The following is a 22,832-nucleotide window of genomic DNA, read 5'->3' as shown; positions in this document are numbered from 1 at the left end:
ATGTACTAGGCAGTGCTATAAAAAACCCTCCTTCCTCCTCCCAGCCCACGAGTACGAGCAACACTTGCCTCTTCATTTAAAAACATGAAGCCAGCGCACTACCTCGCTCGAGTTACAAACCCTACCTGCAGCCTACGAGAAAAAACAGATAGGGGAAACCACCTCAATGCCACCAAACCCACCCAGGGGAGCTGTGTTTTGCGCGAAAAGCGGATGAGAAGAATGACCGCAGCGAGGCCGTGATGGTCTCCGTCCTGCCTCCTCTCCACAGGGGCGTCGCGCATACCGTCTGAGCCAAACGTGCTTACAGCCAGCCTCTCCCCGCCCCCCACGGATTTTCCCTAAATCTGCATTTTCCACCTTAACATTTTTCTTCCCTCCAAGTTTCCCCCTCAAACGACCGCGACGCCACCGGGCCCGGCCCGGCCTGGCCTTCCCGCGCCCGCAGGCCGCAGCCCGTCGCCATGGCAACCCGTGCTCCCTCCTCTCCTCCCCCCCTCCCGCTCTCGCCGCGGTGGCTCCTCCTCCGGCCGGGCGGGCCCAGGGCCGGCCCTTCGCTCGCCGCTGCCTCCGCGCTCTGGGCCCGGTCTCCTTCTCCCTCCTCCCCCTTCCCTTTGCTCCGCTCTGGCCTGAAGCGGGCGCCGCGATGGCTCCGGCCGCCGACCGGGAGGGCTACTGGGGCCCGCCGACCTCCACCTTGGAGTGGTGCGAGGAGAACTACGCTGTCTCCTACTACATCGCCGAGTTCTGTGAGTGGCCGCTCCGGTCCCTGCCCCGGCCCCGGGGTCCGCGTTCTGTTGCCGCCTCAGTCATCCCCCTTCCCCCCAGCCCTTCGTGCCCTCACTCCACTGACTAGGCCCCACGGCAGGGGAACCCCCCCTCCTCCATGACCCCTCTTTCCTGAGGGGGGCTAACGGGGCCCCTGCCCCTCAGCCAGCTCCGGTGGGTGGAAATGGGTGTTTTCCTGTCCCTTTTCCCCCCAAATCCGTGTCTTTAAGAGGGAGTGGTGTAGCCCCCTCCTCTCCTTGTTCCCCAGCGTGTTGTTTGGGCTACCCTGTCCCAAGTCTGTCCCTTCGGCCTGTGTCCGAAGTGATGGTAGGGCAGGAGGAGGGTGTCCGGGGGCTTGGGGAGGCATCGAGGGGGTGGCGGGGTGAGGTGGGGCTCGGGGTCTTGGCACTGGTGCAGGGGTGGTTGTGTGGTTCTGTGTGGTTGGCTGAAGAGGGGAGTTTTCACTGAAATCGCGCTTGGGATGTCATGCTGTAAAGCTGGACGGGTCTGTAGCTCTGCTCCCCTTGAGAGGAGGGGGGAGCATCTGCCCAGGCACGGCCGGTCAGTCCAAGCAAAACTGTTCAGGGAGAGCAGAGAGGGAGAAGGTATCTTTTTACAGAAAAGACATCTTCATCCAGGAGAGACACCTTCACCCAGCTGATGTTCGGTGGGTCTTGGCCGTCATCAGGTTGCTCTGTTGCAGGTGGTGGACTTTTAGGATAGCTCAGAGCAACTGCGAGAGAGCAGGCTGTTGTTTTGACCTCAAAACTCTGTTATTCAGAGGGAGTCAGGAATCTAGATGTATTAAAGTGCATTTTGGGGAAAGAAGAAGGTACTTAAACTGAAGGGTCATCCAGCAGGTGCTTGAGAGGCCCTATGTTGTGGTAGCAGGTAAAGGATCAAGCCCTCTGTTACTGATGTTTTGCTGAAAAATTAAATATTTTGTGTCCTGGGCAGTGACTTTAAAGGGTGTAGTAGTTGGAGTTAAGTGCTGCCACCTGAGAGATGCCCTGTCCTACAAAAAGCTTTCACAGGTATAAGGCGGCTGCTTTTGAAGTATTAAGACCCTAAGAAAATAGTACGGAAGTGAACAGGCTCACCTACTCTTGAGTGCTTGAAGTGGGCAATCTGAGGAGGCCTTTTGCATAGCTGGGATGCTTCAGCGACCTTTGGAAGAGCTTGGCATGCAGGAGGTGGAAGGCTCTGGGCATCCATGCCAGGCTGTGACTCCTGGTTACTAACACTGACTTGGGTGAAGGACTGAAACGAATAGTTGTGAAAGGGGTTTTAGAGTGTGGGAACGGGAAGGAGTGCAGGATCTGAATAACAGTAGCAATAGGCGATATAGAAATTCAGAGGAAAAAGGAAGTGAATGTGTAGATTTATGGCTGAGAAGAGGTAGGCCAGCTGAAGAAGGAACAAAATTAAATACTCTTAAAACAGGACAAACTTAGAAGTTTTTAAATAGAATGAGACTTTTTACCACGAGGAAAACACAAAAATGCATACTCTGCAAAAGTAATTTGTGAGATAATCCTCATAGGGAAGAGGAAGCTCTGTTGCTTCACCCATGTGAAAATAAATTTGACTAGCATGTAAATTTTTGAAATAATCCTCACATTGTTGGCCTTGTGAACTGATACTTTTCATCCGCTTTTAGATTATTCAGGAGAAGGAAGATCAGGATGAAATTAATAGTGGGAGGTGGAACGGTGTGTTCTGAAGAAAAAGGGACTAATTATAGAAGATCTGGTCCCTCCTTATGGTTTTAGTGTTTGGGACCACAGTTTGCTGGTCTGTCAGTTGTGCTGAAAAAAATGTGTATAAGGTCTGTGCTGTAAATTAGAGCACTTAAATGGTCCAAGTTTAAAAAGCAAAACAGGAAATAAGCCCACTTTATTTTAGAGTTAGCTTAACAGTAGATAATTTCAGTGGAGATGTCAAGATGGTTTAGATTTTCTTCAGCAATAATTCTGTAACTGCTCTTTCAGGGTCAGAGGAAATAATGTTTTGTTGGGGTTTTTTTGGATACGAACCCACTGCATTTAAATCTTAGCAAAAGTTGGTTGGCAATGTATCTTTCATAAAACAGCTGAGGAGTCTTTCCCAACTTGCTATAAAATACTTAATGTGAAGCTAATTACTTTGGAAGATCAGAGAGATGTTACCTTGAAATCTAGTTGCTTTAGCAGAAGAGCTGCGAGTGTATTTGAGGTCTCTCTGGCCCAGTGGTCTTCTGTCAGTTGCTGTCCCTTTATGGCCTCCTTAATCTATCAAAAATTCTGTTTCAGAGAGCAAACAAACCACAAAGTACAAAAATATTTTTCTCATCTCAGAGTTCTCATTGTGGTCTTTTTTGATGTTGCTGACTTTAAAACTCATGCACAGCCTGTATTATTTTAAGCATTATCTTACAGAAGAGTGAGAATCAGTTTCTGACTTACTGCTGTCTTGGTACCACTCAGTTAAGCTGATAGTATTTAAAAATTTTGCATTAAATGTTTGTTATAAATAATTTATAAGAAACTATTGGAAGCCCAAAGCTTGAAGGATACTGGCAGGTCCAAATGAAATACTATGTTTTCCTTAGGTTGCAGGCTTCAAGGGCCAAACTGAAAGCTTGTTGTGCAAATTATGTCTTTCTACCATTTAGCGATTTGTTTCTAATATGCTAATTTTAGTACAAATTGCTACATTGTGTTCCAGAAGCCTACTGCAGTTCTTTGTCATTCGCTCCTTAAAGAACTAGTGTAAATGATGGCAGCTAACCCTGTGTATTCAGAGATGTGAAGGTGAGGTAAGGTGTTTTTGTAGCAGTTCATACTTATGTTCTCTTGATGTACCCCAAATACAATGACCTGTGTTCAAATATTCACTTTATTTAATAACAAAAAATGCTTTTTCTCGTCTCTCTGAGTGTGCACCTAGCCAGTTTTCCTCCCTTGTGGGGGTGGATGACTAACTGCTCTACGTCCTTCTGTAGAACATTAAACCAATTGAAATGGAAAACCAATTGAAAAGAATTATTTTGCCAGCTTAACTATCTTAAGCCATAAAACAACTCTCATATCCCTCACTGATCAAGTCTATTGTATGGTGGTGTAATTCCTTCTTCAGAGTTTCACAGGACTTTTGGATTGACTCCTGTGTGCTAGAGGGCAAGCAGTAGAGATGCTGGATTTTTTTCTTTTTAAACTAATCTTTTCCAGCTCCTGGTGCTTGTATGCTGAATTACCCAACCTTTTGTACACCAACATAAGCAACATAATAACTATAAAGGAAAAAAGCAGCATCCTTCCATCTAAGCAAACAGAACTAGGTCAACTGCAAGGGCTATTGTTTAACACTGAGAGCTTAAATGTTACAGCTTACTCCTTGTCTTAGCAGGATTGATGTTTTAGGCCAGTTTAGCCCACATAGTGTTCAGTTCTGGGGGTCTGTTTTGATGCGAATGTCCATATGACAAGTGCCTTACCCTTCTTGCATTCACTGTCATCCCTGTAAGAAGTTTTTTCCTTGTAAAATACAAGGAGTGGATATAACTAATCTTCATAGATTTCCTTTGTTGAAAACATGGAGAGAAGTATCAATTTAAACAAATACTTTAAATTCAAAGGAGCCCTCTGTGGTACCCGAGGGTTTGTAATTCTCAGTCAAGAGAATCATGGAGGCGAATTTGTTGTTGTTATCGACTCAGTGCTGTGTTTCAGTTTGATCCAAACTTGAGTGATGTTTCCAGGGATGTGAAATATTGCCTTGAGCTATCGCTGTCCATGAGTAATACACATCATCTACAACATGACTGCTTTTGAGATAGTATATCCTTACGTTGGCATTTACAGCAGCAAGTATCTGGAATATAGCTTCGGGCTTCTCAAGGAGTCGGTGAAATCATTTCTTTCTTGGCTTCTGGTCCTGTCTCAGTACGTTCTGCTACCTTCATATAAGAAAAGATTTTTTTTTTTTTTTTATTAGCAGATTTAAATCCATTGCTTTTTGTTTTCATTAGAGGTCTGGTAAATAAATATTTGTAACTGTGCTTTCATTATGGGACCCTTATTTAGGGAAAAAAAAACCCCAATAAAACAACCTGAGAATCTGCCCGTGTTTCTATCTGCTTTTGCTGCTCTTCCTTAAATCCTTCCTACTTTTGCTTCAGGTAAGAGATTGAGATGACTGTTACCTTGTTGTTAGATGTGAAATATCTCACAACCATCCAAGCATTCTTTCCATTGTGAACAGTGACACAAAAATATTGGGTGTTTTTTAAGCTTTGCTCAAAAATAGACAGCTGTCAAAGATGCGCAGATCTGTTTAGTATGAGGATCGTTACTTCAGAATTTAACAACTTGCAAAATGTACTTAAAGTTAGAATAATGTCATTAATACTGAATTTCGACTGCCACATATGTACAGTTACCTGTTCCTCTTGGGTATCCTGCTGTACTGTGCCTCCTTTGCCAGAGGCTTTGGAAAGCAGGCAGAGATTGTTGGGCTAGGAACTATCCATGTGAGTTAAAAAAATAAAATAAAAAAATAACTCTGGCTTCAACAGCTCTGTCTGTTCTTTCAATAATAAAGTGGCAGGTGAAGGAAGACTCATCAGGATTAATTGGGTGTGATCAACCCAACTGCTTAGCTGCATCTGAATTATTTAAAGACATCATGACACAGATGAGTTCTAAAGTGGGATTTAAGAGAAGACGATGTCACAGCCTCACAGACTTGAAAACTGAAAGGGATTTGAGTGTGTAACTTAATTGACCTAATTGCAGGAAGCCGCATCACAGGTTTCCTCTTTAAATTCATCAGGTTCCTCAAGGGAGCTCCCTCAACTTAGGGGGCAGTACGGACAGAAAGGTGAAGGGAATATTAAACTAATTGATGGTGGCTATAAAGTCAAGTGGAGTGTACAGAATGGTGCTAGGCTGTGGAATGCTTTTTAAGATGAACACTTCTGGCTTGTTTTTTGTGCTGCAGACAAAAAGAAGTTGATAGAGAGGTTCCTTTCTTCAAAGAATAATATAGCGGAAGTAAACTCATAAGCCAGATGGATGGTCTCTGCTGTTGTGCTTTCTTATTTCTTTAATGATTTGAAGTGATTTTGAGTCATTGGCAAATACTGTTGCATTAATTTATTTCCTTTCCCAGGTTGTAAATGTATATACTTAACGTAAATGTATATACTTGACTTAAGCCTGAAGATGATCTTGTGGCACTGTTTTGGTGCATTTTGCCACAATTAATGATTTATGTGGGGTTTTTTTAGTTTTTCCTTTTTTTTTACCCCCTCTAATCCCTGATGCAACTCTACCTTTCACCTCATGAGACCTTAATTTTCTGTTTTCTCAAGAGCTTTCATTTAAAGACACGGTCAAAGGCTTTTGGAAAGTCTACATTTGTCCAATCAACAGTTCTCATTTATCCATCACATTACACATATGTTTAAAACGTGATGGATGCTGTGGTAATGGATCACATGTGTGTTTATCTACTAATACTTGTGTAGTTAAATGACAATAAAATTCTTAAATATGGTTTACAAAGCATTTGATTACTCTATAATTAGTACTTCATATTCAGTACTTGTACAGCTGGCAATTGGACATCTGCCACTCCAAATGGTAACAGAGCAGTGGCATTTGTACAATTTAATTTTGCTTATATGCAAACTAAGGCAGAGAGGCTTATGAACTGCATGATATGAATTTGAAGAATGATAGCTAGAAATAGGAAGATTAATGTAAAATTATGGTAAGGGAACACTGCTGGCTTTTAAATGGCTTTAAATGAGCCTTTAGTCACAGATAAAAACTACTCTTGTCCTAATTGAAAGACAAAACTGTTTTCAGTCTGAGGTTTGTTGTGTCTTTTTGTGTGTGTGTGAAACTGCTATTTATGTAATGCATTTTCTATATTTGCTGGAGCCTTTCACAGATCAGTGGGGAAGATGGTTTTTTAAACAAAAGGAAGATTTAATAATCACTGCAAAAATGTTCAAAGGAACTCCAGGAGTTGTCTCCAGTCCCAACAGCTCTGTAGTATATGGTCGGTTTATCTTGCAATGCTGGCAAATGCTAACACACTTAACTGTTTCTGTATCTCAAAAGCCTAAAGGATCACAGAAAGGTTCATGGATCATGAAAGGTTAAGAAAATGCAAAGAGCTCTTTTAATTCAAAATATGTATCAAAAAATGAAATTTATAATGCTAGAAGGGAACTCACAAGTGATTATCAGGGGAAAGCTTTGATTGCTTTGTGTTTTGTAGGTGTGAGGCTCTTTACACTTATCATAGAATGGTTTGGGTTGGAAGGGACCTCAAAGATCATCTAGTTCCACCCCCCCCTGCTGCGGGCAGAGACACCCTCCGCTAGACCACTTTGCCCAAAGCCTCATCACTTGCCTCGTTAATTACAGCCATTTTCAGTCGGTTAGCAGAGAAGCTGAGCTGCTGCATGAATTAAAGGTGCTTGGTTATTCTGTGGTTGTGGAGATACTACGAAGAAGGAATAAGGTGTCAGGAAGAGAGAAATTTCTAGAAAACATTACAACTAAAAAACCCCAAACCCAAAACAGAGCAGCACTGCTTTAGTGTCAGTCTTTTACCATTAATTGATTGAATATCCCCATATAGGCAAGCTCTGGGTAAAGTCCTATGATGTTGCGGGGCACCATTTAGATTTAAGGTTTCAGGCACAGATGCTTTTGTGCACTTGAAAATGCAACTGTAAAATACTTGGAGGTTTTTGTGCTAGCTCAAAACCCTGAAGTGTCTGACCAGAATATTTTTTTTTTGTATCTGTTTTTAAAAATTAATTTCCTTGAAGAAATACGTGACGTATGCACTGTGATCCATGACTGAAAACCCGACATTTTCTAAGCAATCGCTGCAGTCAGCATCTGCAGGATCATTATCTCCTTTACACTAAGGTCTGTCGAAGTCTAGCAGAGTACGTGCTTCAGTGTGTCTGGAGTTTGGGAGGCTGAAGTAGCCCTCTCTGTCAATCCCAGCAGGGAGATGTACCCTTTGAGCCTCCTCCAGCCTTATGAGGTTCCTCACCAGTTCTTTGCCTTTCCAGCAGCTGGTGACTCAACCTGCCCTTCACATTGCAGAGCTTTCCTGAGGGAAATTCCAAACTTTATTTCAAAATTGAGGTTAGTGTCCAGCAGCATATCTGTTTCCCAGCTGTGTCCCGGGGCATTATTTTACTTGTTTTTGCTGGGGAGACGTTATTCCTTGGTTCCTTTGGACTTGTTTTCAGAATCCAGTGTCCTTGGAGTGACCTAGTGATGATGCGTGCATGGTGTAGTCCCTTAAAGGGTGTCTAGCTGGCTTTGTGAGCAAGAGGGTATTTTCCCTTGCAGGCTAGTCCATGTGACATTGCCCTGATTTTCCTCTCTAACCAGAGGATCTGGAGAAGAGGACAAAAGTGTGGGCTGGTTCAGCTGGACTAGGATCAGGACATTAGTTTGAGACTTGACTTTTGAGTTTGAGGAGAAGGCAAGGCTCTGTCTTCTTTAGGCAGGAAAGCAGACAAGCAGAGTTAGAAAAAGATGTGGTGTCGGTGGTGAGCTGAGCATCTGCGTCTACCTACCAGCACGAGGTGAGTGAAGCCAGGACATAACTCACAGCTGCTGTGCCTCTCCCTCAGGTTCTTCATTCACATCTGCTTTTCTGTTAGTCATGGGTGTATGGTACAGGACACCAGAGTATGTTTTGTATGAATTCCAACTAGTAGAATTTCAAGTTATCAACTTTATGGTCATAAAACATGACTCTGGAAGCCCTCTGATTTACAGTGTTTTAATGAGCTCATTATTTGCAGTGGAACCCATAGGCTGGACTTTCTGTAATTGCCAGTTCCAGTTGGATAAGGATTTTCATTTGGACAAGATCCAGCATCTAGGAATCCGATGCAGCATTAGATCAAAGAAGAAGTCCTGTAGAGCTGTGTAGCACAGTTAAGCATTAAAAATAGTCTGCACACCGACAACCTTGGGACAGAGTATTTCTGTCTGCTGTATTAGATCTGCCATTTGTTTATCAGGTGGGGTTTTTTTCATCTTCCCTGGTCAACACCATTTATTTGTTCAGGCAGAGACCTGCTTCCCAATTGGAAAGTACGCTGCTGTGACCTCTTCTAATGGGTGTTTTGACCTTACAATTACTTGCAGGTCTTTGAGGAAATAGTATCTGCAGCTCTGGCTTTCTCTGCAATCAAATGGGTCCCCATCGCAAATTGATTTTACATGATTTTGAAGTAACAGCAATTTAAGATTTATTAACACTATTATGGTAAATCACAAGATTAGATCGTATGATATTTAATGACACTCAGTTCAGCCAATTAGAAAAAAAAAGTGATTCAACACAATTTGTTATAGTCAAATTTTGCGACTTAGTTAAAGATTCAAAAATGGCAAGGTTCACATGAGACTTAGGACAGTTTTCTAAATCTAAATTCTAAATCACATACACATAAACAGACACAGAGGGTAACCTATGATCAAGATTCTTCACTCGTCGCGAATTGTAGTGAATTACTCACTTTTTCCTTCATTGGCATTGGTATAGAGCAGTGCTAAGCTCAGATTTTGCAAAGAATGCGTGGTTCATAGGGCTCCCAGTGGGCCCGTGCTGATTATTTAATCGATGAACTACTTTGGAAAGTCGAGTATCCTACTGGGCCTCGTGTGGCTTGTAGCTCTTTTTCAGTAAGCCATTAGCTCTTTCTACCATCCCATTTGATTGAGGATAGTAGGGGGTATGAAATACCCATTGAATTTCTTCCTGCATTGCCCATTCTTGCACTTCCTTCCATGAGAAGTGTGAGCCATTGTCACTTTGGATGACATCAGGAGTAGGTAGACTTGAGAACCAAGATGATGGCTCTTGTACTGTATTTCATCCATCGGCTTTTTGGCACTTAGTCACCATGAGGAAGCTGGAGACTATTTCCACTCCTGTGAGGATATATCTATATCCCATGGAGAGTTTGAAAGGCCCAGTATAATCAATTTGCCACGTAGACCATAAAGTTTTCCATTCATTGATATGTAGAGGTGGTACTTTAGCAGGGTGATCTGTTTGCAATTTCAGTTTACATTGGGGGGCATTCTGTAAGGAGTTTCACATGGTTTTTCTGTTTAGAGGCCAACCTTGGCTTTGGGCTGCAAAGTAAAGTGCTTCTCGGCCTGTATGGCCTAATTTCTGATGCAACCATTTAATGGTCCATTTGGTACCTGGCATATCTTCTGTTTTTATTTTCCTAATTCTGGCTAATTCATCTGCTTTTTGGTTCCGGTTTGTGGCTGGTTTATTGTCCTTGATTTGAGCTTTCACCCATCCCATCTTAAATGGTCTTTCTCTAGCTTTGCCTAGTAACAGTTACCAATCTTCAGTTCTTGTTACACCCTCGATGGCTCTTGGAGGCAGTTTCCAGTGCTGCTCTCCTGCCAGAGACTGCCAGGTCTATGCTGGCCCCAAACTGCAACAGGCAAGCGGCAGAGCCTGCTGCGTGGGTTATTACACTTAGGAGGAGAGCTGCAGGGTGTATTTCTACAGATATTCCCTGCATTCCTCCCACAGGGTACACATTTTTTTTCAGGTTTTAAATCTTGTAGACTTTAAGAAAAAAAACCAAAACAACCAAAACTCAGAGTTGCTCTAGGTGGTGTTTTGCTCATGAATGAAAACGGATCCCTTTATCTCTTTTATTTTTCCTTTGTTTCCCTCCCCCCAAGTCCTTTCCACAGTTGTGGAAATGACCCATATAAGCAGAGCGCGCTAACCAGTGCATGAATAAACAGCCGGGAAAATTGGAGAAGCAAAACATTTTTCTTTTTTTTTTTTTTTTCCAATTTAGTAACAGAAATTTAGAAAGAAAGTTGGCAGTGCACTTTTCCTCATAGTGCCCTATACCCGCAGATCTGGCTTCTGCAAATGGGTATGGTTTAATGCCATCTGCATAAAGCTGCAGGTAGTAGCAGCAGTGTGGAGGTTCATGGCTTGCTTAGAAGTAGCAGAGTGAAAACCAGATGAGTGTTGCCAGTTTATATCACTTGTGCCTCTTTCGAGCTGGTGAGTGCAGTCTCTGATAAGAATCAGCTCAACCGAACTGTGTAGACGCCTTGGGAAGCAGCAGAGAAGTGCACCGTGGTAGTGAAATCATACAGCAGATGTTGTTTTCGTTCGCTTAAACAAACTGCTATGGCTTTGTGATCTGTGATATCACAGTTGCTTTTTCACTTGGAGGTTTGGGGTTTGTTAGCTGTTAAATGTTTCAAGGCCCAAGTTTTATCTTCCTGTGAGGCCCCTCAGAATGTAATATTCAGCATAATGTCTAACATCAGCACAGTACTCGAATATTAAAAATCTTTAGTCCATTTCAATTTAATTTTTCTTGTCTTTTTCTTCATTCTCTATAGGCTGCAGAGAAATATTTTAAAGCTATATTCTTTTCTTAAACGTGTTCCTTTCCAAGCTCTTCAATTCTTTTTCCTGCCTTTAAACTCTTCTATGCTGATTTCCAAATGGCTTTTTTATTACCTTTTTTTTCTGGTTTATGGTACGTTTTCTACATTTATCTCAAATCTGTCCTCTGAAAGTTTCTTCTGCCAGTCTTTGGGCCACCATTTGTTCTTCGAATCTGGTTGATTTTGTGTTCAGTTTTTGACTGTTTCATATCATTATTCAGTAAAATTGACTTCTGCCCAAATGCTTGCCACCAACCTTATGAACTGTTATTGTGTAGGTACTATATTAAGTTATATAAAACAAGACAGTGTTTAAAGTTCAAACCATCAATGTGTTGTACATCTCTTCCTGTATTGGTTTAGATTGTGAGATACTCAAGATTTGGACTTTGATCTTACTGTCTTTGCGGAGAAGAAGCTTCATTTTCCCACTAGATAAGTAGCTTTTGGCAAGGTTTGTGGGCGGATAGGCGAATGCCAATTTTTTTTTCTTTTCATTTGTCAAGCAAGATCAAGAAAGTTGTCTTGAAATGACAGTTGGACAGTGGCTAAAGAATAGAGTTGGAGTTAGAAGTTGCAGACCAGGAGTGACAACCTTCAAGTCTCAGGTTAGTGAATTAATTGGGTACTGATGAAAGTTCTTGTCAGAGGTTGTCATATTAACTGGAAAAGGTTATGAAGACTTTGGAGAAAAGAAATGCCTACATAAAAGAGATAAAGTTGGGGTTTTAGGAGTGAAAAAGAAGAGTCCGAGTTGTTTCTGAGATCAGGTGCCTTTCTTTTATCATGTGTTCCAGGTAGCCTTAGAATTTTTCATTTAAGGCAGTCCTGAAAAAAAAGGTGGTTAGTTACAGATGGGATTTTCTATTAGTACTGCCGCTACAAGAGGCAATGTCACCAGTCAGTGTTTGAATGGTTGCTGTATATCTGAATCGCTCAGTGTTTGCTGACTAGTTTCATTATCCCCACATGCTCTGTTTTACATTTTTCACATAGCATCTCACCTTTAATGTCCTACCATCCAAGTAGGGCAAAAGGCAAAAGAATGGCACGAGTCATTAGTAGGAGAGACTAATAACTTCGGTCACCCACACTGACAGCAAGAAAGGGAGGAAAGCAAGAGGATTTGGATTTTGAAGAAAGGCTACTCTAAGGCTACAAATACCTAGAAAAGAGCACTTATTCTCTGCCTGCCACCCACCATCCAGTGAGCATATTGAGCTCCCCTAATGCTCAGCTCTCCTGTGTCACTGCACAGAGCCTGGAGGAGTCCTACCAGAGCCTCTGAGATGATACCCACAGCTTACTGTGCTTCAAGTTCAGTTCTCTGTTTGTGGTGAGGACTGACAGATGCTGGGCTGGATGTACTCTGGTAGCTCAAAACTGTCAGCTGCCAAAAGCGGTTCTTTATTATGTTCTGGACAGACCCTTAGGCTTAGAGGAGTCGGTGTAGATACTGAACGTGAAGCCAGGATGCTGACACCAGCGTAGAAGAAGAAAGGTTGGAAGGAGTTAAGTATGATGAAAATTAAATGGATGATCACTGAAACATCATATTAGTCACTGCTTAGTTTTAGCAGTGGTTGAAGAGTAAGCTTCCCCATCTTGGTTGTTTCCTTCCAGTCTGATGTCATCAGCCTGTCTAAATAACATTTAAAATACGTTTTATTTTGTTTTCCAGTAAAGGCCGTAATAGCAGCAAATCTGCCCTTCAGCAACGAGCTTATTGCATGTAATACTCTAACTTTACATCATCTCAGCCTAATCTCTTTAGACTTTGATTGCATTTTCCAGCTGTAAGCACTTGCTTTCCGTGAGCTATCTAGATTGATGTTTTAAATAATCTGCGTATGTCAACTGTTTTTACTTTAAATTTACTTGCAAAATCCTTCTAGGTGTACTTCAAAGTAATTGGTCTGCTTGCTGTCATCTTAAGTGCATGTTTATCAGGGAAATGATGCTTTCTTTTCCATGAGGAGTCCCGTACTCTAGGAAAGAAACATTAAAGTATGACAGGATGGTATATCAGCTAATTGTAATGCAAGCTGATTCCTTGTAGCCTAGTTTATTGTGGATATCTTAGATTGGGAATAAAATGTACTGTAAAGGACCTGTGCACTACCGTATTTCTCCAGGCTGCTTCTTGCAATCTCAAAAAATGGCCAAGGATAGATTCTAGCCCTTTTGTTACAACCTTAAGTACTGTTATTTTTGGTGTAAAGTTCCCTTCAAATCCCCTAAAACAGTAATTAATGCTTCAGAATGCCCTGCACTTGTGACAGGCTCAGGTGTGATAGACATAGTTAGAGCCACAGTACGATAATTAGCAAAACTGGCTTCGAAAGTGAGGAACACAGCATTTTGATTTAGCTGTTCTAGCTATCTTTATTCTAGCCTGCCACCTCAGAATATTTTCCTTGCAATTGCTTTCATAATTATCTGTTAAACTTCGTAGTCGGTTCTCCATATTTTGTAATCGGACCTATCAACCCTCTTCTGAGGAGCAGCATCTTGCACTTCACTCATGAAAGGCTTCAAGATCGATCCCTCTGGGGAAAAAAATGAGTTGTCCTTCCTTAAAAAAACATCAGTCCAAGTTCTGGGTCTTTAGAAGCTTTTTGTTCATTTGTGATAGTCTTTAAGAGTTCCAGGAGGAGGAGGACAACACCATTTTGCTAAGCATTATAAGAATTGGTAACAAAAATGTTGGTTCTGGAAAGTACCAAGTTCTTACTCTGTACTTTCTACTTTGAAGCTTTATTTATGAGAGGTGTTGTGGTGAATACATTTGTTTTTATTGTGGCAGGTAAGGATGGTCTAGTGGCTAGAGGAACACTTTGATGAAGTTCTGGCTTCAGTTTTATGTGGGTTTATTTGTGACTCGGGCACTCTCTTCTTGCAAGGATGTTGAAGATAAGTACACAGAATACTGGGATTGCTCAGACACTGCAGTAATGGAGACTAACTAGGTCAGCAGCATATTTTAGATTGAGGGGGGAAAAGCAAAAACTTTTTAGCACAGCAATGAATGTTTCACCATCTAAGTTTAGATCTGCATTATGAACACAAATATTGGATTTCTGGCATTGCAAGAGTATCAGGTTTTTTATGAAGAAACATGTGGAGCTTTAAAATTTTGATTTGTGTAGTATTAGCTTTCACTCATTTATTTTTAGTATAAATATATGTAAGAAGCAAGGTCAGCATTAGTACAGCCTCCTGTTAGGTTCTAATTTTCTAGTGTCTTTACTACACAGTAGCAAAGCACTTTGCAGAGAGATGAGGGTAGAGAAAAGGATAGCTAAATTGTAACCTAGGGCAATTCAGAAGCAGTTTAATAATAAGTGCTTTTGTAAGACGTGCATACAAAAGAGAGGCTTGTGCATTAGAAAATACACCCACACTTTACAGGTTTGAACTGAGCTTTCTTGTGTGTGCTTTCTTAGTTGGGAGTGTCGAGAGCTTTTTCTTCTAATTACCTTTTGATTGTTTTGAGGAACACAAACGTAACATGAAATACTGTAATCAGAGTAAAACCATCTACAAAAATATTAGCTGAACTAGTGTGATGAATGCCAAGGGAATGAATTCTGCAGCTGGAATATAAAGTGTGTAAGGCCATAAATCGGAACGTATCACTTGACACAGCATGTTGGAACTGCTCATAAATGAGCACTGGGAATGAAAATCAAATTGTGTTGTAAATAATTAATTAATTTTTTCCTAAAATTACCTCATTACCCCTCCCTGATCTAGTAAATCACTGAAGTGGTTTACCTCTTCAGAAGGATATCAGCGTACATTTACATATCCTGGAGAAATGGAGGCCCAGCAAGGCAGAAGCAGCCTAGAAGATCTAGAGGCACTGCCCTGCATGCTGACTTTAAACACGAAAACCTCCCAGCTGGCCACCAGCTCTGCAGCAGCAATGCTGCCTTTAGTTTTTTGGCCTTGTCCCAGCACTTTGACTTACTGGAAGCAGCGCTCTGTTGCGGCCGGGGCCGAGACGCGTGTGGCAGGAACGCAGTGTGCTCACACTAGTGGTATGCATCTGTGCTGGTGCTAGCATTGAGGCGGCAGCTGTGTTCCTGCCTCGTTTGCTTCCTTTCTTTGCCCGTGGTGGATTGTTTTCTTTGTGTATCTTTGCAGTGTGTTGTCCAGTCTTGTTTGAAACTGTTCCAGGATTCATCGCTTCTTTTAGGAGGTGTTGCTGTTGCCACATAAACTTGATTTCTTTATTTCTAATGTTCTACCTAAACTTCCCTTTTCCTTATTTCAGTCTGTTAGTGCTAATCAGAATGGTCGTCTTCAGTAATACAAATAATTATATTTTTTCTTTCAGTCCTTCCCGCACGTAAATTTCTTGGCTTCCACATTGCTTTCTTGTAGTGACTGCCTGGCCAAGATTTAGGTAGCTGTTTTATGTTTTTTGTTTTTGCTTTGTTGGGGTTTTTTTTTAAAGATCTTTCTTTTCCTTTCTAGTACTCCTGGTTACTGTATCTGACACCCCCCCCCCCAGCCCCATTTGTTCCTTACAGTTTTTCTCATAATAGTATGCCCACAGAGCTAGATTAATGCAGCGTTCCTTTGTAATGTACTCAATCACATTTTTCTATGGTGTTTTGTCTGTCTCTTAATTTTATGATTCCTATCATCTATATGAACTTGCTCTTCAGATTTCTGATTTTATTTTAAATAGCTAGGGAGAAGTAATAGTCCCTCTAATAACCCATTAGTTTGATTTGTTATTTATCTGTACCCATTTTTATAGTTCTTCAGGAAGCTTTCATACTTAGTTTATACAGTTCAGTAATTGTTTCACTATTTGTTTCTTTGAGTATTTTCCCCATTTTGCTATTAGAACCACAATGGCTAATCCAAGTTGCAGCTGAATTGCTGAAGTTGCAGCTTCAGTTAATGTCCAGGTAGACAAAATCAAGGCTCGCTGAGTATTCAGAAAGGAGAATTACAGGAGGTAAGAAAAGGATCTTGTCACTTAAACATTTTAAAGACACCCCCCCTCCTTCCCCCCCCCTTTTTTTTTTCCTTTAAGTCATCGTTTGTCCTGTGCTCCAGCCTGGAGTAACTGTGTGTTGTGTTTCTCTGAGTAACAGGAAGTTTATATTGATCTTTCATGCACATTAGCAAGTAGGGAGTTTAGTAATTACATATTGGCAAAATTCCTGTCAGAATGACTTGGTTTTCTCCCCTTGAGGTCCTTCTGAAATATCAAATGGAGACAGGAGTTTTCATTTCCTGACACTCAGAAGTGCAGTTATTGTAGACTTTGAAGTGGAAGATATTAAAAAGGGCTGGTGGAAGTGAAAATCTAATTGCTATACTGCTCTTCTTGTGATAAGCTCTAAGCGAAAACAGTGCAAGATTGAAGTTAGTGGCCAAAACAGCTGATTCTGTGTAGTCGGGTCTTCTGAACAATCATGAAATGCCTGTACTTCGAAACATCAGTGGTACAGACCACCTCTGTGCTCTGGCTTAGTTATTATTGACTGATAATATATAGCATATACTGTACGGAAACTTGTTGGATTTTATTCAAATTAATTCCACTGTTGACACTTAAAATGCTGTGATAGGTGAGCTATGAATTACTTGTTTCTTAGCAAGGACTCCCATATTAGATTTGAATGAATTTCTTACTCTTGCAAGGAAATACTCTAGATTCCTCCTTCCTCTTTAAGCTGTTGACTACCTACTCTGACAGTTCAAATCTAATTTCCAAACACCTTTTTATCTTTCATTGTTCCACCTTATCTGGTGTTGCTGGGCTTGTCCATTTTATGCTTTTCTTTTGTTGTTATTCTCCGTGTGTGTTCATCTTTGGTTTCATATCCCTAGAGATCCTTCCAAGAGAAACCCTCTCTTTTAAAGAAAGGTTTATCCTCATGGTGGATGGTTATGCTCTCAAACATGCCTGAATCTGTGCGTTGCTTTGCAATTTCTTTAAATTTGATAAACCCTCTAATAATGAGCTGTATTTTGTACCAGAGCTGCTTGAGATTATTCCAGAAGCTGTGAGGTAGAATTCCTTATATCTGAAAGCAGCTAGAAGGATGATTCAAGTTCTGCATGTGTCATGATACTATATGACAAGCTTTGGTTTTTATAATTGTTTTTATTTTCTTCATGCAATGATGGATACATGATCCAGGAAGGGCACTAAAATTGACTGTGCAGAGCACCACAGTATCCAGACAACGGAATTGATGTTTTCAGCCTCAAAATTTTGTTTGCTTGTTTGTTTGCTTTACTTAAAGGGACGCTTTGACTTTATTGCAGCTTAGGTATCTATTTTAGAAAATAGCAGCCACTTTCCTATCTCGTGTTTCAGTGAGGTGCAGTTGTCCTTAAGGGCAGGCTGAAAAGCCTGTGACGAATGTCATGTTTGTTAGTCCTGATTTTAAATGAGCTTTTTATGTATAGTCAACTTTTTAAATTGCAAAAATTTTCTTTGCTCTCTGAGGGTAACATTTATTTCTATTGTTTTTGAGTCTTGTAGAAACCATAGCAGAGTGAAGAGTCTTCAATTCTTTGACAGAGAGAGAAAGAGCATTTTAACATTTGAAAAGATCCTTGTAGTTGGTAAAGCTTGCAGTCCTTATGTGTACAAACATAGGAGAAAGGATCTCCTGTGTGTAAATCACTTTGGTCACCTTGTCAAAAGCTGAAGATGATAATTTTTGCTTTTTTTATAATAGCACTTTTCCTCCCTCACTGAAAACGCCTCTTATATTCTAACTCCCAGTGTTGTGTTCCTGATGTTTTTACATCCTGTGTATTATTTCTTTATGACTATGTTCTGTTACAACTTGACTTATTTACAGCTTGACTTGTTTTATCCTTTTGACTCCTCAGCCAAATTTATTGTAGGAATTACCTTCTAATGTAGAATTAACTACATACTTGTGGAAATGGAAACTTTATGAAAGTAAGGTCCTTCAAATTTGTGTACTCTCTAACTGCACCAAATTTTATAATGGTAAGCCCGTGTTTGCCTGTAAATACTATTTCCTCTTTAAGTTTGTATTTTTTGTCTTTGAAGTGGTTAGTCTTAGTACAGGTCTTTGTGCGTTTATGATAACATGCATCTATTATAGGGCCTGAAGATGACTGAATGTACACACATTGTAAAAAAGACTTGTCAGGTTTTCCTGCTGTATTTGTAGAACAGGGTGCAGATGTAGTTTAACACTCATACAGGTGTCCTTCCTGCAGGCAGAGGCCTGCTGAAATGATTTTTTGCATAAACTCGATTTTGTTCTGGTACCATATGGCATTCTCTCAATGAAAAAAACAGTAATTTGAAACAATGGTTTGTATTAAAACAGTCTTGCAAGACTTTTATGAAAATTTGTAAGGTTGGTCACACAGTCTGCATTTATCATGATTAGACATTAATTTAGCACTTTAGTACCATGTATAATCTTTGTGGGCATAGTCTGGTTTACTACTGTGATAGGCCACCACATCATGTAATCTGGCTTTTGAACTTACTGAGCTTCACCCTGAAAGCAGGTAGGTTCGTCATGCTGCCCATTTCTCTTGGGAAGCAGTTGTAAATGTCTCCTCTTCAATGGGAAGCTTTTCTCTAACTTCTAGCCCGCCTTTATTTAGGGCTAGTTTATATCTATTGATTCTTTTGTCAGTATTATCCTTTAGTTCAAATAGCTCCCTTTCAGCCTTGATGTTTACCCATGGTGTATTTACAGAGCACAGTTTTATTCCATTCAGTCATCGTTTTGTTAGGCTAGGTGAGCTAAGCAATTTTTACACAGATTCATAGACTGGTCAGGGTTGGAAGGGACCCCTGGAGATCATCTAAGGCCAACCCCCCTGCTAGAGCAGGATCACCTAGAGCAGGTTGCACATGACCGTGTCCAGGCGGGTTTTGAATATCTCCAGAGAAGGAGACTCCACAACCTCTCTGGGCAGCCTGTCCCAGTGCGCGGTCACCCTCAGAGTAAAGAAGTTTTTCCTCATATTGAGATGGAACTTCCTGTGTTCCAGTTTGTGCCCGTCGCCCCTTGTCCTGTCACTGGGCACCACTGAGAAGAGTCTGGCCCCTTCCTCTTGACACCCACCCTTTAGATATTGATAAGCGTTGATCAGATCCCCTCTCAGGCTTCTCTTCTCCAGGCTAAACAGCCCCAGCTCTCTCAGCCTTTCCTCACACCAGAGATGCTCCAGGCCCCTCATCATCCTCGCAGCCCTCCGCTGGACTCTCCCCAGTAGTTCCCTGTCTGTCTGGAACTGGGGAGCCCAGACCTGGACACAGAACTCCAGATGTGGCCTCACCAGGGCAGAGCAGAGGGGGAGGAGAATCTCTCTTGACCTGCTGGCCACGCTTTTCTTCATGCACCTCAGGACACCATTGGCCTTCTTGGCCACGAGGGCACACTGCTGGTCATGGAGAGCTTGTTGTTCATCAGGACTCCCAGATCCTTCTCCGCAGTGCTGCTTCCCAGCAGGTCAATCCCTGACCTGTACTGGTGCTTGGGGTTGTTCTTCCCTGGGTGCAGAACCCTGCGCTTGCCCTTACTGAATTTCCTATGGTTCCTCTTTGCCCAATTCTCTAGTTTGTCAAGATCTCGCTAAATGGCAGCCACTCCTCCCAGCTTAGTATCATCAGCAAACTTGTTGAGGGTGCACTCTGTCCCCTCGTCCAGGTCATTGATGAATATACTGAACGAGACTGGACCAAGCACTGAACCTTGGGGCACACAGGCCTCCGACTAGACTCTGCACCACTTACCACAACTCTCTGGGCTCAGCCATTCAGCATTCTGCAATTGTCCCTTCTGATGCTGTAAGCTCACATTCATCACTCCCATCTGAGTGATGCTTCTCTACACCTGATATGCTTTTCTTTTCTTTTATCGATAACTAGAAAACAGTGTATTCTACTATTGGCTTGTATGAAGACATTAATATTTTACCTGCCTCTACTGGAAATAAATTTAGGGGGTTTGGTGCCTACACTGATGGTTTGTGGTCAGTCACCATGCGATCTTGATTCACTTTTCTGCCTCTTCAAATAGATTAATCCTATATTTGAATAAGGATTCATATTCACATTGAAAGGCATGGTTTTGGCCATTATAGTTAATCCTGTTCCTGTCATTTCAGTCCATGAGTTCATTCATTTTTTCCTCTCATAGTCTAGTCTTTTCTGTTGACAGACATGCTGAAGATAAAATGCTGAGAAGCAGTCTTTGGTCACTAAAGAAAAATTATATCACTTTGTGGACCAGTATTCAAGGAATCCAGTATGAAATATAGGAATGCTGAACAGATTTAAGCCCAGGTCCATCCATGTGCATTCATCTAATCTCTGATATACTGTATTTCTTACAAGCATAACCAATAATCTCTTCTTTAATTATTTTGCATACCTTTCACCTCATGCCTTAGTTGCAAATTCTCTCTTCTCTAATTTTCTCAAGGAGGTCTGCTGTGTTATTTTTTCTTTTTTTTTTTAAAAAAAAAGAAAATCTGGTGAAAAACGAAAGATTAGGTTTCTTGACAGCTTAACTTTTTCCCCATTTTCAACTTCCACATCTATTTCCTTCAAAACTTATTTCACTTCCTTGTTTGTGAATCAACTTTAGAGCTATGAATCTGTAGTTGTGTCATCTTTTTCTTCTTTCTTGGTATTGTTTGCTAATCTTTGTGCATATCCCAGTGCCATTTTTTGATGGAATTAGTAAAAATCCCTTTTAATGAATGTAAGGTATTCTATGTGAGGATAATCCTGTAAAGACTAGCTAGACTTTTATGAAATACACACTCCCAGGGACCTTGGGTTTGAAAGAGGCCTTGTAGCTTTTGTTCTTGAAAGAAGTAATTTTATTAGCAGAATGCCAGAGGACTTCATTGTTCCTCCACCCCCATTTGCCTTTTTTAAAAATTTGCACAACTTTCAATAAGTATGTTTTGCAAATAGACTTGCCTAATCCGTGCTATAAATGTTCTGTATAATATGGGCCAAAAAGTGCAGAGGAGTGGCAGGAATTTACAGCTAGATTACATCTACGGTATTTCCTCTCTCAGCAAGATGGTCCTACATTAAACGCTCGTAAATTTTCAATAATTTAACATAATTATAGCTTTACAGGAAGTGTTGAAACCTTCACTTTCCTACAGAAGAATCTCTTTTCTGCATTCTTGTATCCATCTGAGGTTTGTTATCCTACTGCAGCTCTCTTCTAAAGTCACATGCCTTCCCAGTTGAAGATAAGCATCATGGTATTTCTTTTGTTCAGCATTTTCATATTTGATTTTTTGCCAGGTTTTTGACAGTTTCATAACGAATTGACCTTGAACAGTGATATTTATATAATGTCTAGGAAGTTCTCTTGAAAATGGACACAGTTGAGAACTGCTTTAGAAGGCAGAAGATTCACTATCCAGACTATGTAGCCTTTAATCTACTTTTCGAGGCTGGATGACTTCTTTGCATGATTTGTGGGAGGATGTGGTAATGGTCCGTGTACCACACAGTACTGAGTTTTAGTGGATTTCTTCCAAATCTGGTCTCCACTGGAAGTGAATCACATCCCATTGCAACACTGTGGGAATGTGGTAAAAGGTTAATGATTCCACAAAGAATTTAAGCATGAAAAAGGCCTTTTATATTGGTATAAACTTGTATGTCTTTGCAGAGCTGTTTTGATTTCAGCTGGGCTTCTTTTACATGGAGGAACTTACTACAGAGCTGACTAAAAGAGTAAGATCTCTGGCACATCTCTGCTTTGCTTGTTATAACTTGGTGAAATTCATGGTTGTGCAGGAGATTATGTTAAATCAATAAGGAAGTGATTTAAAGAAGATCTGATAAAAATCAGATGTGATTTTTATCTGGTTGAGATGACTGTGTCAAACTGAGGTTTTAATCTGTGAGAATTTAGAAGAGCTAACTTGTTGAGGTTAACTAGGTACACTTCTGATTCATGTGTTCTGAAATAACCCTTTTTCTGTTTGGGTTTGAATTTTCTGTAAACCTCTACAGTATGTTTTTTTGTTCCCACAGGTGCTCTAACACTTTTGGGTTGTATGATCATAGTTTGGAAGTTTTCACTTTTCTTTGGGATGGATCTTGGGAAGTAGGACTCCTGAAAAATAGGTGCTTGAATGAGTGATTCAGACATGACCTGATTACTCTTGTTCTTTGTTTCAGAAACTCTTCTGAGTTTCTGCTGAATGAAAAAGCCAGAAATAGGGGGTTTTGGCCTCTCCATAGCCTCATAGATTGTACTTTTCACGGAGATATTTGGAAATTAGACTTTCAGTTTTATATATATTTAAGTGATGGCATGTGAAAGTGTGCAGTTAAATATATGTAAGCAATGTTCTGCCTTTTTTTTAATAGATTTGCACTTTTTCCTAAATTGCATGTCATTTTATTCCCATTACATAACCTTTGTTGTCAAAATTATGATTTGTGGTTAGGCTAAAAAGCTGAATCTGCATCCCTTCTGCTGAGAAATGTACCATTTCCTTATGCTTCACTTAAAACTTCTCAGTATTTCATTGTACTTTTGCATAGACCAGGACAGTTTGGGGGGGAAG

The 22,832-nt window shown here is 40.9% G+C and overlaps 1 protein-coding gene across 2 annotated transcripts in view; it reads left to right on the top strand.

Moving 5' to 3' along the window:
* The first annotated feature begins 551 nt into the window (after nt 1-551).
* ACER3 (alkaline ceramidase 3) overlaps nt 552-22,832 on the top strand; it is a 62,440-nt gene continuing 40,159 nt past the window's right edge. For both annotated transcript variants that reach the window (XR_008577414.1, XM_054827847.1), the window contains exon 1: nt 552-749. Coding sequence is in view for 1 of the 2 variants with exons in the window: in XM_054827847.1 (XP_054683822.1) it covers nt 647-749 (103 nt within the window). In the remaining variant the exon portion in view is untranslated. The remainder of the gene's footprint in view (nt 750-22,832) is intronic.

The sequence above is a fragment of the Grus americana genome, chromosome 1 (assembly GCF_028858705.1).
Source record: "Grus americana isolate bGruAme1 chromosome 1, bGruAme1.mat, whole genome shotgun sequence".
Taxonomy (NCBI): Eukaryota; Metazoa; Chordata; class Aves; order Gruiformes; family Gruidae; genus Grus; species Grus americana.
The sequence above is the reverse complement of the archived record's forward strand: the minus strand, read 5'-3'. Positions and strand labels throughout refer to the sequence as shown.